The sequence below is a fragment of the Daucus carota genome, chromosome 3 (assembly GCF_001625215.2).
Source record: "Daucus carota subsp. sativus chromosome 3, DH1 v3.0, whole genome shotgun sequence".
NCBI classification, from domain to species: domain Eukaryota; kingdom Viridiplantae; phylum Streptophyta; class Magnoliopsida; order Apiales; family Apiaceae; genus Daucus; species Daucus carota.
Window position 1 is genome coordinate 15,230,946 of NC_030383.2, and position 21,735 is coordinate 15,252,680.

General features: G+C 34.5%; 4 protein-coding genes across 8 annotated transcripts; all 4 read right to left on the bottom strand.

Annotated features, from left to right (window-relative positions):
• Positions 1–1,652: 1,652 nt before the first annotated feature.
• On the bottom strand, positions 1,653–5,931 carry LOC108214826 (protein EARLY-RESPONSIVE TO DEHYDRATION 7, chloroplastic). The gene is made up of 4 exons (XM_017387035.2): positions 4,932–5,931; positions 3,048–3,214; positions 2,750–2,834; positions 1,653–2,112 (listed from the first exon to the last, which is right to left on the bottom strand). Exons 1-4 carry the CDS (start codon positions 5,801–5,803, stop codon positions 1,926–1,928), a joined length of 1,311 nt encoding a protein of 436 aa, XP_017242524.1. The 5' UTR covers positions 5,804–5,931; the 3' UTR covers positions 1,653–1,925.
• Positions 5,932–7,494: 1,563 nt separating this feature from the next.
• LOC108214360 (protein EARLY-RESPONSIVE TO DEHYDRATION 7, chloroplastic-like) lies at positions 7,495–10,526 on the bottom strand. Of its 5 annotated transcripts, XM_064090419.1 has the most exons (5): positions 9,888–10,526; positions 9,420–9,586; positions 9,144–9,228; positions 8,396–8,574; positions 7,495–7,720 (listed from the first exon to the last, which is right to left on the bottom strand). In XM_064090419.1, the coding sequence occupies exons 1-4, from the start codon at positions 10,502–10,504 to the stop codon at positions 8,421–8,423; spliced, it is 1,023 nt and encodes a 340-aa protein (XP_063946489.1). In that variant the 5' UTR covers positions 10,505–10,526; the 3' UTR covers positions 7,495–7,720; positions 8,396–8,420. The 5 variants fall into 5 exon arrangements, with proteins under 5 accessions (XP_063946489.1, XP_017241804.1, XP_017241805.1 ...); XM_017386315.2 differs by having other exon boundaries at positions 7,495–8,574; XM_017386316.2 differs by lacking the exons at positions 7,495–7,720; positions 8,396–8,574 and adding an exon at positions 8,683–9,030.
• A 146-nt stretch (positions 10,527–10,672) lies between these two features.
• On the bottom strand, positions 10,673–14,604 carry LOC108214359 (chaperone protein ClpB1). Its single transcript, XM_017386314.2, has 6 exons — positions 14,423–14,604; positions 12,919–14,099; positions 11,975–12,779; positions 11,547–11,826; positions 11,242–11,439; positions 10,673–11,124 (listed from the first exon to the last, which is right to left on the bottom strand). The coding sequence occupies exons 2-6, from the start codon at positions 14,069–14,071 to the stop codon at positions 10,825–10,827; spliced, it is 2,736 nt and encodes a 911-aa protein (XP_017241803.1). The 5' UTR covers positions 14,072–14,099; positions 14,423–14,604; the 3' UTR covers positions 10,673–10,824.
• Positions 14,605–19,845: 5,241 nt separating this feature from the next.
• LOC108212304 (uncharacterized) lies at positions 19,846–21,522 on the bottom strand. The gene is made up of 8 exons (XM_017384032.1): positions 21,435–21,522; positions 21,176–21,272; positions 20,984–21,077; positions 20,794–20,864; positions 20,587–20,707; positions 20,344–20,504; positions 20,145–20,265; positions 19,846–20,052 (listed from the first exon to the last, which is right to left on the bottom strand). The coding sequence occupies exons 1-8, from the start codon at positions 21,520–21,522 to the stop codon at positions 19,846–19,848; spliced, it is 960 nt and encodes a 319-aa protein (XP_017239521.1).
• Positions 21,523–21,735: the final 213 nt, after the last annotated feature.

The window sequence follows — 21,735 nt, forward strand, 5'->3', positions numbered from 1 at the left end:
CTTCAAGGCTATACAGATGAAGGAAAGCAATAAGGAAATGAAACAAACCAAATTGTAATTACTTATTACTTACTTCGATGGCTTAAAGAATTTAAAAAAAAGCACCATGGAATGTATTGTTATGTACAGATTTAAAAAAAAGCACCATGGAATGTATTGTTATGTACAGATAAATAAGGACACAGAACAACATGGAGGTGCTGGAACATAGGAAATCAACTACAGCAAAAAATTGACATAAACCTAATAAATGTCTATATTTATAAGAAGAAGAATGCTAGTGACTAAAATGAAATCAATTATGAACAAGACTCGAATTTTAGGTATTAAACAAATGCAGAAATCATGTATTTGATGCTTAGAGGTGTTGGAGGACAAGAACTAAAAGCCAAATATATCAGTATATTGCTTCCTGTACGAATCGAATAAAGCGCCACGGGCTGTACAATACCATTTCAACTGGTAACTAAATAATTAATAGGGAGTGCATGGATCAGCAAAAACTTGGAATTTCATGCTCATACATCAATAGACCTGCCTTATATACACCACTGGGTCGGTTTTGTGGAATTAAAATTTATATTATGCAAACATAAAAGGGAGTCCAAAGATTTGTAAAGGGGTTGCAGTGACCATTGATAGCAACAAGTGTTGCTAATCAAAGTAAAATATAATAAGGGGGCTGGTAAAACAGACTAGGATTCTATATTCATAGTCATATAATTTTACTGGTAGAATCTTTTTGAAAATCACGTCAGAATAATCCAAGGCTCCGTCTACCTTGTGTCATTTGATTGAAAAAATGTCCAATTAACTTGTAAACCTTGATGAGGACTTGCATACTGATACAGGGGGAGTAGAAAACGTCGGTGGCATATTCACTAATTACCTCAAAGAAACGGCTGGACATGAGAAAAAGAATGTGACAATACTGTGAACAGCTGCCATTATCAACACATCACTGGTAATCATTTATGTCGATGATCGTATTGGCTGCCTTAAATGACACAGTACTTCCGTTCTCTCTCAAGTTAGCCATAGACAAGTGCTACGTTAACCTACGAAGAAGGAACCATCACCACCATCAAAGTTTACAATTGCCATTATCACATGTTAAGCACTCCCAGAAAACAAAACTACACAGTATTCTAAGACTATTGACACTAACTTAATTGCTACGTGAACAGCAAAATTCAGCCCGACACCAACTGAAAATGGCTGATGTAAATAATCTCATTTTAAACTCCACTTCTATAATAATTAAAAAACATCAACGCTAACAATAAAACAAACTACTTACTTGGGAAGCTTCTTAAACAGATGCAAGCTAAAATAGATCCACCACCAAAATTAGCAATCTGCAAAGTGATCCCACCCCTCCACCCCTAACTGTGAAAGCACGAAAGTGAGCTTCGCATTTGCTTCACCACTTAGAAACCGAACCAGCTCACTTTCAGCCTTGCTTCCATGTTACAAGCTCCATCAAGAGGTAGTAATTGGCTGTCTTTTATCTAAATGAATAGTCATTTACAAGCATTCTCAATAGAGATAATCAACTCCTGCTTTTATAGTCAAGGACACCAATGTTGCAAACTCACGTGGGAATTGAGATGAACACCATATCACACATCAACATATTGAACAAAATGATATCTAAAAACACAGACTGTGGGTGATTAATTACAAATGATATAATGTAAACAGCTGTCTCTGGAACAGGTTTATAATGTGTAATCAATATCCAGTCACCTACAGTACATCTGATAAGTATATCACTATCATGGAGGGGTATATTCTGCAGCCACTTCATCCTTGGGCAAAAGCATACACAACCCATTTTTCTTAAATGATACGGGAGAGTGACAAAATATATCAACATGAATACTTAGAAATTGTTCTTCTAATTGTCCTATGCACATTATCTGTCACTTGGAACTCTTGGCCTTCATTTCTGCGGCAGTTTTAGCAGCAGACTTGGCCAGGGCAGAAGGTTTTATGACACTTTTTGGATTGAGTGCCTTTCTAACTTTGAAGACAGCCCATGCAGTTCCGATTGCATGTCCTGCAGCATCAAGCCCCTCATTAGTTGCCTTTCTTGCTTCTTCCCCGTACCTGAAGAAACACAAAACAAATCCTGTAAGTTTGGTTCCGAAGCTGAACTGATATACAAGTTGTGCATTTGCTGACCAACAGCAACATCACGGATAAGTAATATGAGCATATTCTGAGGAATAAATTGACACTAAGAGACAGTTAAAAGCTTTGAGTAGGTGATTTCTGTTATCCAAAGTAAGCAGAAGCAAGTCATCGGCCAGGACATAAATATTTCACCAGTTTCTACAAAATGTAAATCTCCTAAATTTTAAACACGCTTGAAAAATTCTTACCTCCTACCCGTTACCCCCCCATGTCCTTCCACGGGAAAAAGGCAAAAAATAACAGAGCAAAGAAACAAAAGAAGTAACAGATGAGAGTTACTAAGGTGCACAATTTGCTTTACCAAGTACATTACAATATCAGTAAAATAATGACAGACAGAAAGCAACCATCCTATCTGCATTTAGTTCAGGAGATCAATGGCCTTATAGTTGAACCAAAAAAAAAAAAAAAAATCATGTTTAACCATGCAACTGGATATTCTAATAAGTTGCCTTGTATACTTGTATTAGTGTAATATAGTTTTTTACTCGTCGTCTTGTTGATTGGTCACTTAAGTAAGCAAATTTAAATACCATAGGGATGAACTTACTTTTGGGACACAAGTCCAGTGGTAACGGTTGATGAAGTTGACATTACATTCTTCCCAGCTACTTCAACCGCATCGCAGACCTTGTCTATACACAAAAAAGACTTCCGATATTAGATTTATTCGTATGAAACCGCAGATAACTCAGAAAATATACTGCAGATATAGAGAACAGGTAACTAAATCTAGCTTAACAGGAGAGCCATGTGTCTATTAGGAGTTAAGTCTACAGGATGAGATATGCAATACATATCACTTTCATTTTATCACATTATCAAAAGGTAGAGTGCTGTTGACTTACTAAATCCATCTAATGAAGCAAGAACAATTTGTCCCGGCAAGAGACCAAATAACTTCTTCCCCAATTTAGAGTTTGCAACGGAACTTGTGAAGAATCCAGAAACCTTGACAGTCCCAGAGAGGACTCCAAGTGCTACTTTTTCGGTCATTTTTGTCACCCTTTTCACCCTACAAAAATTACAAAAAATATACATTATACATGTAAAATTTCATAACAACAAGCTAGTACTAAATGCAAGATGTATGGCGAGTGTTCTACAGATCACTGCTTAATAGCTAAAAAGTTCTCTACCAATTTATTTAAAAAGAAAGAAGCCTAGATTCGATCCTGTCCTACAATATTAAGGTAAACAATATAAATAAATAATTCAAGTTCATATGCACATATACATACACACATACATACATATAGATATACATATACACACACTCACACACACACACATAGGGGAGGGTTCTGGTAAAAACTTTTACGGTTAAAAACTTACAAACTTTTAAAAAATAAAAAAATCCACATGCTTTAGTTGTATACGCATGATAACTAATGTTCAACACATGATTCTGAACTCTAATTATAAATGTGTTGAATGCACAATTTATTTATGCATTATTTTGAAAAAAGGTGAAGTTTTTTAAATCATTTTCAACATGGATACTTTATATAACTAAGGATTAACATATAGAGAAAATTCAAAAAATAAAAAATAAAATTTTTATAAGTTTTGTAACTTAAAAAGTTTTCATTTCATCTCATTCTTACACACACACACACACACATACACACACATATCAATAATATTACACTTTAATACACCGCGGCATAGTTCTAAAAATCGCCGATTTGACTGATTAATCGCTCGATTAATCTCTACAAACTACAAAGTACTCTGATTCGATTTTTTAAATCTGATTTATGACAAATATTTTTTGAAAAAAAAAACAATATAATAGGTTTAGTAAATTAAAAATTATCATATTATTCTAACATATCTGATTATTACACCGATTTCCACTTTTTACAACACCGCAAAAAGGTTAATAAAATAAATATTAAACAAAGTAATTATATAAGAAGTCATTACTTTAGCATATATTTAAGGAAAACATTAATCACACACACACATATATATGTATGACTAGTGCTCAGATTTTTCGCTTAATTAGTATAATGTTTTTAACTACCTAGACTAGTGCAGTGACTTTTACAACATTGGTATGACACGATAGGGCCGCGCTCAAGAGAGAACCAATCCTTAAAATAGAACCGTAGAACCACTAAGGTGAACCCTAAATTTTAAATAAATTTTCAGGATCTAAATCTAAATACATATTTTTTGCATCTTGTGTGTGTTCAAAAATAATTTCAAAATATAATACATAAACACGACAGTTTTTGCATGTGCAATTCTGCTGCAGAACCCTATTAATACTAGAAGTAAAGAACGCTAATTAATACTAGGAGTAAAGTTAAGGGTTCTAAGAGTTCTTAGGCTAAGGGTTCTAAGAGGAACATGACCCTGACACCGATATCTTAATTGTGATCACAAATTTGTGTAGGGAAGATGCTTATCTTCTAATTGCACATAAGAAAAACAGCATAATGAAGTTGACATTTAAAAACTATAAGAAAGCTCAGACCCTGATGTACTGTACTATACAGTTTCCTGACAATGGCTATTGTCATAGCCATTGAGGACCATATTGAAACTAATGACTTTGACATGATTCTATCATGACCTTAATCTACGAGTCCTCATCTAAATTGGGTAAAGGTACACTTCAGTTTTGTCATTAATACTACTAATCTAACTGAAAGCACCAAAAACAGTTCGACACAAAGAAATCCAAAACACAACAACCCAACAACAATAAATGCAAAATTTACCTTTTAATTCTCTTCAAAGTTTCAGGACTAATCTCCGCCTCAGTACCAGGACCCATCCTCTTACTCAAAACCTCATTCCCCCACTTCAACCTGTCGACAGTAACATCACCACACCACAAAATCCCCTTAATCAAATGCCCCGACCCCGCAGCAATCAACTTGGCCGCACTACTACTATAATCCTCCACATTGGGCGCCAGTGTAGTCCAATACGCCTGACAATTCTTCTCCATAACCTTCTTCTTCTTCTCCGACTTGAAATCCGAAGGCGCCATCTCTTTGGCCACTTTACCATCCAAAACCTCCCTCTTCTCCACCTTCTGCACCGAAAAGCTACTATACCTCTCCAAAACCCCATCCAACTCCCTCAACAACCCCTCCTGCCCTCTCGCCGCAAACGTCAACCCATAATTCAACAAATCACTCGGCCCCTCCCCCTCATTCTCACTCGGAGGCCGGAACGAAAAAAAGTAATGAGCCTCATCAAGCTTAACCGCCGCCTCATCTTTAATCAAAGGCCACTGAATCTCATCACTCACTCTCGCAATCACCGCGACAACATGCTCTCCCTGAGTAAGCTTGACAATCGAAAAATATCCCGAAGCCAGTTCGACGCTGTATTGCTGGTCGATCAAGTGGAGAATGGCGCCGGGAATGGAGATGAGAGTGTCCTCATGAGAAACCGGTGGGGCCGAGGGCGAATTGAGATCGTCGGGAAAGAGATTCTCGACGAGATCTTTCATATCAAGAGAAGGATACAACGAAGACGATGAGGAGGGGGATGTTTTGGAGTTAGGGTTAGGGTTGGGGTCGATTTGGGGGTACATTGGGGTGCGTGAAGAGGGATTGTAATTAGGGTTTTGAGAAGCCATTGATTATGATGACGACGAAGATACGGAAGTTAAATTATGGGTGAAATGAAAAGGGAATCTGACTCACCGTGTGGAGGCCGCGTTAAGTAATATAGTATCGTTGTCTTGGGACGTTCCCGCGCGACTACCGCTCAACTTTTATATTCCCGTTTTTTATCTATCTAATTATATTTTAATTTATTCTTTCGTCGACCTCTTATTTTTGCCGTTGCTTTTTTGCTGTACACGAGAGTAACGTCCGTGATGAATATTGGTGGGTGATGAACTCTGTTCTAAAAGTCCGTGATTAATTCATGTTTCGCAGCTCACCGAACTGATTAAATATTTGATTATTTTATTTATCATCAGATTAATTCTTGTTCCATGATTATATCGATTAAGTGCGATTCCCTCTTACGACAAAATAAAGTGCGATTCTCGCTTTTTACAACATTAGTGATGATTTATAGATAGGACATCCATTTTGAGTTTTCTATTTTTCTTGCTTGGAATAATATTTTTGTCAATTATTATATTAATATATAATATATAATGGCATTATTTTGGAATATGTTCAATTTATATATGGTAAGAGCATTTCCAAGGGCTCTCTAAATACGTTCTTAACTTCAAATTTAGAGAGTTGAGAGTTTAAATGAGCTCTCACAAGCTCTTTAAAAATTTAAGAGTTCATTATCTCTCTTCTCTTATAAAGAACACCTAGTAGTTCTTAACTTTTTTTAGGAATACAATATTAGTTCTCCTCCAACATTTCTCTTTTTTTACTTTTCCCCTTCATTTATATGAATAAAATACAAGGAGAAGTGTAAAAAGGAGCATTGGAGTTGTTATCTTTTTTAATGTCTTTCACTGGAAGCCACATATAACATTATATTTTAAAAAATGATTTAAGAGTCTCATTGGAAATGTTCTGACAATTTCATTTGTATTAACTAGTTATCAGCATGATATGAATTTTTGGAGAATCAGTCACGGATCCGATAAGAGGTATGTGAACATATGTCCTCTCTAAATTATTTTAAAATATTTTTTCACTATTTAGACGTTACATTATTATTTTTATTTTAGTTTTTAATAAAATACATTTGTAAAAAAGTCTTGAATATCATAAATTGAAGCTCAAATATCCTCAATATTATATTCTGAAAAAATGGTCATGATCACCACTCAAACACATTGCATCATATATAAGGATATAACTCTACACGATATAGTTTTCTACTTAAATTTTTTCGGATTTATAGTTATTTTGCTAAAAGAAGACGCAACAGGTTTTAAAAAATATCATAAACATTAAACGATATATCATTATAAAGTGAGATTTGGAATCATACTTTTCAGATCATGATATTTGAGACATTATTGCTTGAAATTATGATACTTAAAAATAAATGTTTTTCAATTTTTGAAATATAGATTTTTTTTAAAAAAAATACTCCCTCTGCTCCTTATTATAAGGAACCAAGACTTTTTGCACACAATTCTAGGTGCTTTGACCACCTACTTAAAATTATTTTTTTAAATTTTTTTTTTCTGAATTAAAATATGTGATATATATTTTAATTTAGACAAAGAAAATTTTTTAAAAAATAATTTTAAGTAGGTGGTCAAAGCACCTAGAATCGTGTGCAAAAAGTCTTGGTGCCTTATAATAAGGAGCATAGGGAGTATTTTGATATTTTCACAACATATTCGGTGAAAACGGTAGTAAAGGTTGCACTAAAAATTGTCAAACTCAGAGGAAGACTTAATTGAAATTACATTTCAGGTTGTTGAATCAAAACATCCCAGATTGGGGACTATATGAGACCTAGTGCCTAAGGGCTTTTTATCAGCTGCCACCTTCTCAGTTCTCCCTCTAATTTGCACCTGCTCACTCTTCTTGCTTTCCTTTCCAATGAACACATTCTTGCTTTGCTGCATAACCAATAAGCAGGGCCGTCTGGAAGAATTTTGGGGCCCTGTGCTATAATATGAATTAGGCCTCAAATAATAATAAAAAATATGTATATTATAAAAATAAATAAATAATAAAAATATTATTTTTTATAAAATTAAAACATATCACTTAAAATAAGATAAATAATGTTATTAAATAATAATAATTTTAATATTTTAAACAAAATTAATATGAATTTATATGAGATATATCTATATGTCATTGAAAAGAATGAAATTTATAGTACATATGAAAAAATATCATATGTAAAAAACATTATGAAAACATTTAATAAAAGAGAAATTATTATATAAAAAGTAAAGATACAACATAAAAGATTTAAAATGCAAATAGACATAATAAACTAATCTATTAGATTATGTAATTATTTATCTATAAATAAACATAATTAAAATAAATATATAATTTTTAATTTTCAATTTCATTTTCGAAATTTAATTTTATTAAATAAAACATTGATTTCTAAATTTTGAGGCCCCTATAGTTTTGGGGCCCTGTGCCGTCGCCCACCTTGCACGCCTCAAAAACCGGCCCTGCCAATAAGCTTCCTATTACTGCAGATTCTACTAATCTAATCACCCGTGGCCCAATAATCTTATCCAGGAAACTATTTAGCATTTTGCCAAGTTTACCTGTTAATTACATAATTCAAAGAGTTTATAATTTGCTCTTTTTTATAATTCTAGACGGTTTCATGACACTTTTTGGATTGAGTGAGTTTTTGATTTTAAAGACAGCCCATGCAGTTCGGATTGCATGTCCAGCAGCATCAAGCACCTCACTGCTCACCTTGCTTGCTTCTTCCCCATACCTTCAGCAGCACAGAAACAAATTCCCATAAGTTTCATTTCAAAGCTAAACTAATGTATCAGTTTTACATGCATTCACCAACACCAGTATCAAAGTTACTATGAGCGTCTTTTGCAAAACGAATCAATGCTTATTATCCAAAACAGAAAAAGAAAATCAACACTAAAAAACAGTTGAAAGCACGAGCAATTGTTCTAGGTTATCTAACTTAACCAAAGGCAAAAGCAGCTAACCAGAACATACATGTTTCTCAATTACATAACAGGTTAGCCCCCCAACTGATCTCCTGGGGAGTGGAAACAAGGAAGAAGGAAACAACTGAGAGCGTCTAAGGTTGTCAGATGCACCTATCAGCTAACCGGCATTACAAATTTGTAAAATGATGACTAGGAAGCAAATTATTCCATCGCACTGGTACAGTAGTGAACTGAATACTCATCCATAAAAGTACAGTAGACTGCTAAAAAAAGTTGCCAGTATTAATTACAGTTACTGCATAGTTTTTCAGTTGTCTTTATGCTGCTTCTTCAATTAAGAACTCAAGTTTAACTATCATAGAGATGAACTTACTTTTGGGAGACAAGTCCAGTGGTAACTGTTGAGGAGGTAGACATCACATTACTCCCAGCGACTTCAATGGCATCACAGATCTTGTCTAAACACATGTTAACTTCCGATGTCAGATTCTATACATATGAACTGCACTACTGCACATACATCTCAGACAGTTACTGCAGACATAGAACTGGAGAACTGAAATCTAGCTTAAAGAGAGAATAACACATATTTGATAGCAGTAGCTCACTTCCAATTTCTCACATTAAAAGCAGAGTAGCGTTGACTTACTAAATCCATCCAAGGAAGCGAGAACAATTTGTCCTGGCAAAAGACCAAATAACCTCCTTCCCAATTTAGAGCTTGCAATCGAACTTGTGAAGATTCCAGAGACCGTGACAGTCCCAGATAGGATTCCAAATGCTACTTTTTCCGTCATTTCTGTCACTCTTTTCACCCTACAAAACCAAAACACACATCGCGTATATGTGAGGCTTCAAAACTACATTCATATCTGTAATACTGGAATCTCATTGGTAATAGCAGATTTTACTTTGTAAAGGAAACTCATGTTGTGTGAGAACAAAAGCCATCGACTCTAAACCAAAGAGCTATAACACAAACCCCCCGTTGTATGCAGCAACATAGCCCAAAAACCGATCTCACGCAAAATTTCATATCTATCTTAACTAATAGCAACAAACACAATTTGATAACAACAAAGTAATATACTAAAGCAAGAAAAGTAGACAAACTGACTTTTGAATTCTCTCCAGAGTTTCAAGACTAATCTCAGCTTCCACACGCTGACCGATCCTTTTACTCAAAACCTCATTCCCCCAATTCAACCTATCCACAGCAACATCGCCACACCACAAAATCCCTTTAATCAAGTGCCCTGACCCCTCCGTTATCAATTTCGCAGCACTACTACTATAATCCTCGACGTTTGGAGCCAACACAGTCCAATACCCTGCCTTACCATCAGCCACTTCCTCCGTCACTGTCTGCACCGAAAAACTAGTGTACTTCTCTAAAACCTGGTCCAATTGACTCAAACTCTCCTGTCCTCCCGATGTAAATGTCAATCCATAACTCAGAAACAAATCGTTGGTCTCACCCTCATTTTCACCCGGGGCACGAAACGAAAAGAAGTAATGTAGCTCATCAAGCTTAACAGAAGCTTCATCTTTCATCAAAGGCCACTGGATTTTATCCGAGACTTTGGCAATGACTGCGACAACATGATTTCCCTGACAGAGACACACGATGGAGAAATCTCCAGAAGCGAGCTGGACGCTGTAGTTGTTGTCGATCAAGTGGAGAATAGCACAAGGAACAGAGATTAGAATCTCTTCTCTTGATTGGGAAGCCATCTACGCCGATGAACTGCTCCTAATCTGAGGTCAAAGCTCAAAGCACGAAGAGATGTAAAAAGTAAAGTAGTTCAGTTTCATATTTTCTATTTTTCTTTTGGCCTCACTCTTCTCTTTTCAAACTATTAGGTATAGTGTTAAGTAAAATAAACAGCTCAAACAATAAACTTAAATAGAAATGTTACATTTTATTACACAAACTTGCAGACGCATAAAAAGGGGTAAATTCTAGCCCCGTTGAACAACTTTATCACAAGTACAAAACAGATTCACATCACTGCATTAGAGAAGATTCACCAACAAAAACAGGCTCAGACTATCTACTCTTGATCCATCTCATCATCGTCTTCTATTTCCTCGATTCTCATCTTCTTTACTGCCTGTGCAGCTTCATTCCGAGGTCCATTGGGAATTTGGATTAGTATGTCGGACTTCTGTCCGGTGACGGCATTCACAAGCCCGCCATTCTTCTCCACTCTATAGCTCAGCTCTTTTCCGGTTAGATCAGCATCGATGTACACGGTGGAGTTCTCATCTATCTCCGCCTTCACAAGCATTTTTGATAACTCGGTCACCACTTTCTTCTCTAGCCATCTCCTAATCGGCCTAGCTCCATAAACCTGTTCAATACACAATAGTTGTTTAGAAACCATAAAACCACATAAATGAAACTAAATAGTTGAATGAGCTGGAGGGAAAGAGAGATGGATGCAATTAACGTCGGATTAAATACTTACCGGATCATAACTCTCTGCGAGTATGACATCTAGTGCTGATTCAGAAACACCTAAAGCAACACCCATCTCCGCCAGGCGACTAGCAACATCCTTTAACTGAAGCCTAGCAACCTTTCTTAGTTGATCATGAGAAAGTGGATCAAAAACCACAATCTCATCAAGCCTATTTAGTAGCTCCGGCTTAAAGTTTCTTTTCACCTGTACGTTACATAATCCACGGGTTAGTATACATAGAACAGCCAAATACAGGTAAACAAAATGACAGGCATGAGAAAGAATTAGACAGTGGTAGGAACGGGACTTACTTCTTGCATGACCATATTACGAGCATCAGCCATTGTACACTTGCCCATCAATCCAGACAAGAGATATTCAGCACCAAGATTCGAAGTCAATATGATCACAGTGTTGGTGAAGTCCACAGTGCGGCCCTGGCCATCCGTTAACCTCCCATCATCCAATACTTGAAGTAATGTATTAAAAACACTACCATGAGCTTTCTCTATTTCATCAAAGAGTACAACACTATAAGGCCGCCTCCTCACAGCTTCAGTAAGTTGCCCACCTTCCTCATGCCCAACATAGCTAGAGAGAAAGATATAAGGGGAAAAAAAATCAGTATACGAGTACGATTAGGAACTAACAAAACCTAACAAAACTAAAAAAATATAATATACATGTAGTCTAAAAAATATACATTTGATGATAATATAATTTTCGGTTTGCAACTTACCCTGGTGGAGCTCCAATTAATCGAGCAACCGAGTGCTGCTCCATATACTCTGACATATCAATCCTGATCAAAAGTTTATCATCGTCAAAGAGTTGTTCTGCGAGAGCCTTAGCAAGCTCCGTCTTCCCAACACCAGTCGGACCCAAGAAGAGGAATGAACCGGTTGGCTGCTGTGCCCTTGCCAGTCCTGCCCTGGACCTAAGAACAGCTTCTGCAACAGCACTAACAGCTTGATCTTGGCCCACCACCCTTCCGTGGAGCCTATCAGCAAGACCAATCAACCTGTCTTTCTCATTCTGTCCTAGCCTTGTAACAGGAATACCAGTCCACCGACTCACAACTTCTGCAATTTGCTCTGGACCAACAGTTTCTGTGAGCATTACGTTTTCATCTGTATTCCCTTCAAGCCTTGCTAATGCACTCTCCACTTCCATAAGTGCTCCGTATCTCAGATCTGCAACCCTAGCCAAATCACTCCTCCTTTCAGCTTCTTGAGCTGCAAAATTTAGCTCCTCTCTCTTTTGCTTGAGTCTGCGAATCTCATCAATCCTCTCTTTCTCCTTTTTGTATTTCATCATTAGTGGCTGAAGCTTATCACGTAGATCATCAAGCTCCTTTTTCACTTCTCCAACCCGAGCTTTGCTAACTTTGTCCTTCTCTTTCTCAAGGGCATGAAGCTCAATTTCTAACTGCATTCTCTTCCTCTCCAGATTATCTATTTCTTCGGGCTGACTATCAAGCTGCACCCTTACATTTGCACAAGCTTCATCAATTAGATCAATTGCCTTGTCAGGCAAATGTCTCCCTGAATCAATATAAACAGCACAAATTTCAGTCACCATGACATACCAACAGAAAGTTATTTTGAAAAACGAATACTTGGGGCGACTTAATTAATATAGGCCAAACAAATAGATAAAAAGCATTGTTGCCACAAAACTTACCAGTTATGTATCGGCTTGACAACTGTGCTGCATTAACAAGAGCTCTGTCCTGAATTCGAACACCATGATGTCCTTCATACCTCTCCTTCAGGCCCCGGAGGATGTTAATCGTGTCAAGTACACTAGGTTCTGCTACATAGACTTGTTGGAAACGCCTCTCAAAGGCAGCATCTTTTTCCACATATTTCCTGTATTCCTCCAAAGTTGTAGCCCCAATGCATCGCAGCTGCCCTCTCGCAAGCATTGGCTTGAACAAATTCGCTGCATCCATCGACCCTTCTGCCCGACCAGCACCTAGAACAAGGTGAATCTCATCAATGAATAGGATCACTTTCCCATCAGCATCTTCAACTTCTTTCAACACAGATTTCAGCCTTTCTTCAAACTCTCCTCTATATTTGGCCCCAGCAACTAAAGCCCCCATGTCCAACGCAATTAGCCTCACATCAGAAAGATTACTCGGAACATCTCCCCTAACAATCCTCTGAGCTAAACCCTCAACAACAGCAGTTTTGCCCACTCCGGGCTCCCCAATTAGGACAGGATTATTCTTAGTCCTCCTCGAAAGAATCCTTACAACTCTCCGAATCTCCTCATCCCTTCCAATAACCGGATCAAGCTTCCCTGCTTGCTCCACAAGGTCTCGTCCATACGTCTTCAGCGCCTGAAAATTAGTATCCCCAGTAGCACTCTCCACCTTCTTCCCTTCCTTTCCGCGAAGCTTCTCAACCTCTGCCTTAATTTTCGCCGCACTAACCCCAGCTTCTTTAAAAAGATCAGCCACCTGAGAATCCTCCAAAAGGCCCAAAATCAACTGATCAACCGCCAAATGAGTATCCCCTCGCGACTTCTGAGCTGATTGTGCTCGCCTAATAACCTTGATCAAAGAAGTACTTGCAGGAATTTGGTCCGGTGCAGGTGACTGAGAGGGAATCTTTTTCAGAGCCTGATTGAGAACCCTTTCAACAGAATTCGCTGCCTCCTCACTACCACCAGCATTAGCTACAGCTTGTCGAAAAATGCCATTAGGATCAGAGATCAGAGACACTGCAATATGAAGCGGAGTGAATTGCACATGGCCCGCATTCATCGCAAGCTCGTGAGCCCCAGACAGAGCTTCATTTGTTTTGTGTGTAAATTTTCCAGGATCCATTGCCAACAAACCACTACTTCAACCAAAACTGTTGAAAACAAAAAAACACAGCAGAGTTAAAAACACCCTTCATACATAATAAAGGTAAGATTTCAAGATTTTCACATATCAAAATCACACTAATTTCTCATCAACTGAGTTCTTTCATCATATTTCATCAATACAGCAACAAGAAAAAGAGTAGAAACACTCAACCCACACTCCCAAATCGCCAAAATGATGAATTTTTGCGTAAAAACACAAACCCGCATAATCAATCAGCAATACAGAACCAAACACAATCCAAAGGGTGTGTGTATACATACATATATTAACGCAAATGTTTGAAGAAAAACATACAAATTGACGTACCTTTGATCAGATGAAAATTGGTTGATTGTTTGTTTGAGAGCGTGTGAGTGTGAAAATGTGTGTGTGTCAATTGCAGAATACAGAAGGTGTTTGTTCGTATGATGGAGATGAGAAACGAAGAGACTATGCTTTTGTACAGGGGAATAGATAAATCTGGAAAGCTTCCGAGTATGGGCCTAGAACCTGCTAGATTTCCTATTCATATCTCTTAGATATATCCGGAAACTTCCCGTACCTAGAATAATTTTGATGTTTTTAATATTCATTAATTTTGATTTTTTTTTAAATTGACACTGATAAATCAATATATCAATCATCAATCATCAATATACTTGTATAAATGAGAAGTGAGGGGCGTCTAGGTGGCGCCTCTCACATCGCTATGTTCTATTTTTCTAATTTTTTGAAATTTTCATACTTGTATAAAGGAGAAGTGAGGGGCGTCTAGGTGGCGCCTCTCACATCGCTATGTTCTATTTTTCTAATTTTTTGAAATTCTCGGATGAAAAATATCAAAAATTAGAACTATCTTTTTTATTTTCGGGTATATTAGAGGCAAGTTTCAGAATCTGATTTTGTTTTCAGATTATTTATGGAATATAATATCTTGAAAGTTTCTGAAATTTTCCGATGAAAAATATCAAAAATTAGAATTACCTTTTTTAGTTTCGAGTATATTAGAAGTAAGTTTCAGAATCTGATTTTGTTTCAAATTATTTATGGAATATAATAGCTTGAAAGTTTTAATCTGATTTTGTTTCAGATTATTTAATTATGGGAAAGACAGATTATTTATGGAATATGGTAGCTTGAAAATTTAAATCTGATTTTGTTCAAATTATTTAATTATGAGAAAGAGTAGCAAACAAGTCTGCACCTATATATACCCGTATAGAACGTAGGGTTTTAGATCATCTAAACACAACCTTCTCTCACAATACCACAAACATACCTCTTTCTAGTGATAGTTCTCTTACGATTTTTAAAGGAGAAGCGAGGGGCGTGTAGGTGGCGCCTCTCACATCGCTCCGTTCTATTTTTCTAATTTTCTAAAAATTTTGGATGAAAAAATCAAAAATTAGAACTATCTTTCTCTTGCTCGATTTCTAACTCGGGGATGTCGTTCTTCTTCAACGATAAGTAAAGGCTGTTTATACAGTATTAAAAAAACAAAAGTTGTTGCAAGCAAAGGTAGTTATAGATCGTTATATTGGAGTCGACAAATCCAAACACGGCAAAAGAATATAATTTTGACATGATATTGATGATTGATATCAACAAAATAAACTATTAGTGATGTATGTTTGTTGGTTATTCTTTTATAATATTTGTTTTATTCATCGGACATGTTTGATGTTGTTAATTTTTATATGATTTACTTTGTATACGGGAAAAAATTATTCATGCATTATCTGTTTGTTCCGTTCAAGTAATTTCTAAGAGGGTAGTTATAGACCGCTATCTCACAGATTTAAATTAGATGTTTTTGTGCACAATCAATCCAAAAAAATTGGAGGAAGGTGACGATGTAAGAACATGATTACTTTTCAAAAAAGAAAATTAAGATTCATCATACTTTAAATTATTAATTACGTGTATAAATTTATTTTCATTTTTTCACCTTGAATTATAGTCCAATTTTGCAATTTTATATATTAGTATTGGTTTTACAACTAGATTTTTATAATATAAATTTATTTCATCCTACAAATATTAACTTTGAAACATTAATATATTTTTTATAGACAGCTACAAAATTATTTTATTCTACAAATATTAATTTTAAATTATTAATATAATTTTGATAGGGCGCCGCAACGCGCGGTTTCTTAACTAGTTTTAATGAAAAATAAAAAAAATATTTTATAATTCACTGATTTTTCGCTGGTTTGTCGGCTTTTGGCCGATTTTACCGATTTCCATCGATTTTTTTAAAATACAATTTATTATCTGATTAACGATTAATTACAACATTTTCCGGCCAATTAACGATTTATCGCTGATTTTTAAAACAATGATTATATATAATAACTTTAGAAGGAATATATAAATTAAAGAGTATCTACACAACTATATTTATTATTAGTTAATTAGATTTAAACCTGTATGAAACATCGAGATTTTATCAATTCAATTCATATTTCTTTTGTTATTTGTTTTATAGAAAATTTTTATAACCCTTTTTATTTAAGAAAATTTTACTTATTCATATTAGAGGTATGAAAAAAAAACTATGATAATATTATAAAATTTATATCGAATATGTGTGTGTTATTAATGTGTTCTTTCAGTTTTTATGAATTTTTATGTGAATTTTTAAAAATAATAATTTTTTAATTTTGAAACGATATGACAACCTAGGTAATTATGAGATCACATATTTTTTTAATAGATTTTGTCATATTATTTTATAACCTAATTTATATTTTAATCATTTTGAAATATTCTAAATATTACTTTAGAATTATATCATGATATAACATAAATATATATATATATATATATATATATATATATATATATATATATATACATTTGATTTTTTAGTTTTAAATACAAATATATTCGAAAATTATTAGAATTTTATTTAGCTTATAATTTATCTTTAGGACATTCATATTATATAGTTTAAAATACTATTATTTATTCAAATCATATGATTTTCGATATTTATTTGGTTCGATCCTCAAAAATGATAATTTTAAACTTTGGAATTGACATATTTATTTGGTTGAATTTTTAAAATATATCATTAACACTTAAAATATATCAATTAATAACTATTTTAAATAAAGAATTACATACATCTCATAAGATGATTGAATATTTGAATGTTTATTGTTTTCTCACTTATTTTTTCGAGAAACGAGTTAGGTTCCTTGGAGACTAATTATTTTCGAGTACTTGATGACCACTTCCGCCACAGTGGATCAAAAATCAATACATAAAGATATAAATCAGTTATTTTTTTTAGAAAAACTGACCATATACCAAAAAAAAAGAGACCATATGTTACAATTTATAATCATAGCAGCTTAAAATTATCATCTCGTTTTATCCCTTCAATTTTCACCCTAAATCAAATTGAAGATCCGGTGAGAGAAAGCATGACACTATGCTGCAAGTGCAGAACTACGTATTTGTTCAATCGAGCATTTGTTTCTCACTATGAGGTAGTAGCAGCTTTGCAGGATATCGACGATGAGTTTTATTCTTTTGTTGTACTTTTAGTTTAAGTATAATGTTATGTAAGTGTGTGATATGTTCCGCACTTTTCTGAAACAAACAATATAGCCTGTTCATCTTAGTATTCTGTTCATCTTACTATTCTTCCTCTCGATTAACCATTTGCAGAACTTAGGCTATCAAAAACACATAAAGAGAAGAAACTGCATTAGATAATTGAAAGAGCAGTAATACAAGCCTGAATGAAACAAGATGATAGACATAAAGATGAAAGCTGAACTGATAAACATAGAGATGAACTTATACTTTGGTAGATTAACCTCTAATATGTAACTTCCAATCTAAAGACGTAGAATAGTGAAAAAAAACTTTAAACTTGTAAATTGAAATCATATCAGTCGTTGGATTGTAAATAAATTAAGGGTCAAGATGCAGGACTTCAAGTCTCTAAAGATTTGGGGTCCCCTCAGAATTTAGGCCATATAGATTATAATATATATTATAATATAATGTGTAATAAATAAAATATTATATATATATATATATGTAGGTTTTTTCCAGATTTCGGATCAGATTTGGGAAATCAAATGTGTATCTATTATTCAAATCCAAAAAAATCAGTTTTGTTATATCATTCAGATAATATAAGTGTTAAATGGACTGAACGAAACAAGACATACATGATGATCTTTTTGAATGTACCTTTGTCTTCAGAGATATTAAATTGGACACCAAGAAATTCTGTTATTAGATAAAACAGATGTCTAAAACTTGGGGTGACAATATTAAACCTGACTCAACAACCCGACACGAATTTGACTGTAAAATATGAATTCGGATTGGAGTTTTTCGGATTCGGGTCGAATTTGGGTTGAACAGAAATCAACCTGAAAAAAACGGGTTATTTTCTTTTAATTTTTTAGTTTAATCATAGATAATATATTTGATTATTCAAATTTATGTATAATTTATCATTTTTATGTAGTCTTAATCATAATTATAAATTAATCATTTAACTCTAACAAACGTTAATATTATTGTTCCGTTTATGAGTTATATTGTAAAATATAGTGTTCCGCGATTTATAAAAGTAATTATTTTATCTTTTGATTACAATATTTATGTTGCAAAACATAATGGGCAGGTTGTTGGATATTTACAAATTACAATTTGCATGACTTGATTATATTTTATCTAATTTTATACTTTAATATTATTGTGTATTTTATTGAATTTAACCCGAGAAATGCATAGGGTGCAAATTATCTATTTGCAATATTATCAAAAATATATGTTACAGATGCTAAACCGTCAAAAAAATTTATTTCAAAAATTGCTGTCAAAACAGAAATGACAGATATATTGTAAAAAAATATTTTTTTTAAAGAAAAGGAAATAATTCAATAAATAATAGCCATACGACATCTACAAGAATGATCGAGTCGAACAAACATAGAAAAAATTAACATACCTGTCTTCATACTCAAAATAGACAAATAAGCGACGTTGAAATTGACGATGGTAGATCTTTGCTACGTGTTCACCAATCTTTTTCAATCCAAAATCTCGTGTCGCACATATTTGTATTTGACTAGACATTTGCCCGTGCTTCGCACACGGGATATTCTGGCATTTGAATTTTTTGCTAAATTTTTTTTATTGTGTTTGACGACATTAAGTTCGATAATTATTTAGTTCGATAATTATGATTAGTAAACTTTCAAACAATCACTGCAATTGCCTTATAAACTTTATAAAGAAGCCATTAGCATGTAAGTCTATGAAAATAAAATAATCCAAACTGGTTCCAAACACAATAACACAAGAAATAAAATCCAACAGTTTAATGTTGTAGAAGCAAAATAATTATGGAAGCAAAGTAAGAGCTACAAAAGCAGATAGAACTGAAACTCCTCAAACAACTTCAACATATTCCTGATCAGTGCAACATTTCTACATAGCCTTCTTCATGTTTCCTGACTGGACAGATGAGCAACATTTGTAAGTATGTTTTAAATCGCCAGGTAGCAAATTATTTCAGCAATCTGAAATTAAAAACATAAAAGCAACCATTTTGATTTTCTTGCTTGTTGATTTCGCTGAACCTGGTGTGTTTTCATTTCCTACTAAAGCTTCAGCATTAATCTGAGAAGGAGAGAACCATTTTAAGAAAGAGAAGTTATTGATCTTTCCTGCCGAATATACTACATGCAAAAATGTGAATAGGTTACTGGTATTCAAACCTCGACATTTTCTGAACTGCTACCACTTGCCGTGACCGAGACAGATTCTGACGTTAATGAAGCACCACAGTCGTATGCGTCTGTAGCATTGTAAATTGAGCTCTTTAACATAATGTTATCGTCACTAAGCTCAATCTTGAGAATGATATCTTTCCCCTTCAATTGCTTGATATCAGCTGGGTATGATTTAGTTGTTTCAAACTGCAGAATATTCATACAGAATTGTTAGTAGCTCCCATGGATTTTGCAATGTTATACATACAAATATTAAACGTAGCGTTGTCATTCTATACATCTATTGTTTCTGCAATCAATTTGGTAGCAGTTTTGCCAATTATCCGTTTTGCAGCACGATCAAAAAGGACACAGTTAAAAGCTTCCGTCTCATCTTCAGCCAAGACTACAATCTTATACCTAAAATAAGCCCATTCACGTCATTGCAAAATAATGTATAAGCTATATAATAATATTGAAACATCTGTGCGTGCTTACCTTTTCTGTGCTATAGGATAATTCCGATTACACTTGAAGCACTTATATTTTCCCTCAATCTTTGAGACTTCCTCGTGACAATTGTTTTTATTACAACAGAAATACCACCAGTTATCATTTTCCTTAACATTCTTGACTCTTACTTTGCACAGAAAATTACTCTAAAGGAGAGAGAATATGGTTATTCATGGAAGTGAGATGATATAAACATATGGAGCTATCGACAGTAAAAGGTACATATACCTTAAGGTATTTAGTGTCTGTTTTCTCACTAAGTTGTTTTAGTGTCAAAGTTTCAATAACCATTTCTGCAGATGATTCCGTCTGTGTCGATGATGTCATGCCCTTTGCAGTGGTACATATCCTTCCTCAAGTAATCTGTCATATAGCAAATATGAGATAGAAACTTCTGAACATGGAATGTATAAGGAGAAGAGATAGTTCCATTACCTCTGTCTCATTGCACTTACAGCCTCGTTATCGAGGTTGAAGTAAATCTTCAAAGATGGTATTGTGTTCAACTGGACATAAGCTGTTAAGAACAATATAAGTGTTTATTTACTATTTTTGGCGCGAATGAAACAACAATATAACTGGTCTACTACTTACTATTACGGAAGGTCTTCAACTTAGTACTTGCCAGAATAGCTATTATTGGACGTTCCACAATCCTCACGTACTGTGCATGTGTAGATACAGCAAGAGCTCCCCAAACTGTAACCTGATGTGAATGCCTGAGAATCATTTTAAAACATGTATATATAATGAATGAAGGACTATAATGCGATAAACAATAATATTGCAAATATTAAAGAATGTATTGATTATCAACCTTCCATCAGCAATGTTAAACTTGAGAATTTGTGTATCACCGTATTTGGTGTCGATAGTTTTGAGTGGTTGATAATCCTCAAGCACTCCGATCACATCTATGCAAATACATTCTCGTGTAAGTAGTAGATACACATGTTTTTTTAAATATGGATCATTAAATTTAGTATGACAACTTTTTGCACAATAATAAAACATAAGGAAAAATAATAAGACACAAATTCTAAGCATGAAAGCAGGATAATTGATTTCAAATTTACCAGCAGAATAGTACGGAAACTCAGCATTCCTATATGAGCTTGCAACACTGAATAGATCGCCTAAATCAATGAATTCGAACTTATGCATGGGTACCATGAAGTCGTCCTGATCAACTTTCTCAACAGTTGTAGATTGGGAGAAATTTATCAAGATGTCTAAAACTTGGGGTGACAATATTATACCTGACTCAACAACCCGACATGAATTCGACTGTAAAATATGAATTCGGATTAGAGTTTTTCGGATTCGGGTCGAATTTGGGTTGAACAGAAATCAACCTGAAAAAAACGGGTTATTTTC

Coding starts and splice junctions, on each gene's coding strand:
- LOC108214826 (XM_017387035.2), bottom strand. CDS start 5,803: ATGGCTTCTCAAAACCCTAATTACAATCCCTCTTCACGCACCCCAATG. Junction 3,215..4,931: donor ACTTTGAAGAGAATTAAAAG/GTAAATTTTGCA, acceptor TAATTTTTGTAG/GGTGAAAAGGGTGACAAAAA. Junction 2,113..2,749: donor ACTGGACTTGTGTCCCAAAA/GTAAGTTCATCC, acceptor GTGTTTCTTCAG/GTACGGGGAAGAAGCAAGAA.
- LOC108214360 (XM_064090419.1), bottom strand. CDS start 10,504: ATGGCTTCCCAATCAAGAGAAGAGATTCTAATCTCTGTTCCTTGTGCT. Junction 9,587..9,887: donor ACTCTGGAGAGAATTCAAAA/GTCAGTTTGTCT, acceptor TTGGTTTTGTAG/GGTGAAAAGAGTGACAGAAA. Junction 8,575..9,143: donor ACTGGACTTGTCTCCCAAAA/GTAAGTTCATCT, acceptor GTGCTGCTGAAG/GTATGGGGAAGAAGCAAGCA.
- LOC108214359 (XM_017386314.2), bottom strand. CDS start 14,071: ATGGATCCTGGAAAATTTACACACAAAACAAATGAAGCTCTGTCTGGG. Junction 11,440..11,546: donor GTAATATGGTCATGCAAGAA/GTAAGTCCCGTT, acceptor TGTAACGTACAG/GTGAAAAGAAACTTTAAGCC. Junction 11,125..11,241: donor TCGCAGAGAGTTATGATCCG/GTAAGTATTTAA, acceptor TGTATTGAACAG/GTTTATGGAGCTAGGCCGAT.
- LOC108212304 (XM_017384032.1), bottom strand. CDS start 21,522: ATGCATAAGTTCGAATTCATTGATTTAGGCGATCTATTCAGTGTTGCA. Junction 21,078..21,175: donor TTTAACATTGCTGATGGAAG/GTTGATAATCAA, acceptor AATGATTCTCAG/GCATTCACATCAGGTTACAG. Junction 20,266..20,343: donor TATCCTATAGCACAGAAAAG/GTAAGCACGCAC, acceptor GGCTTATTTTAG/GTATAAGATTGTAGTCTTGG.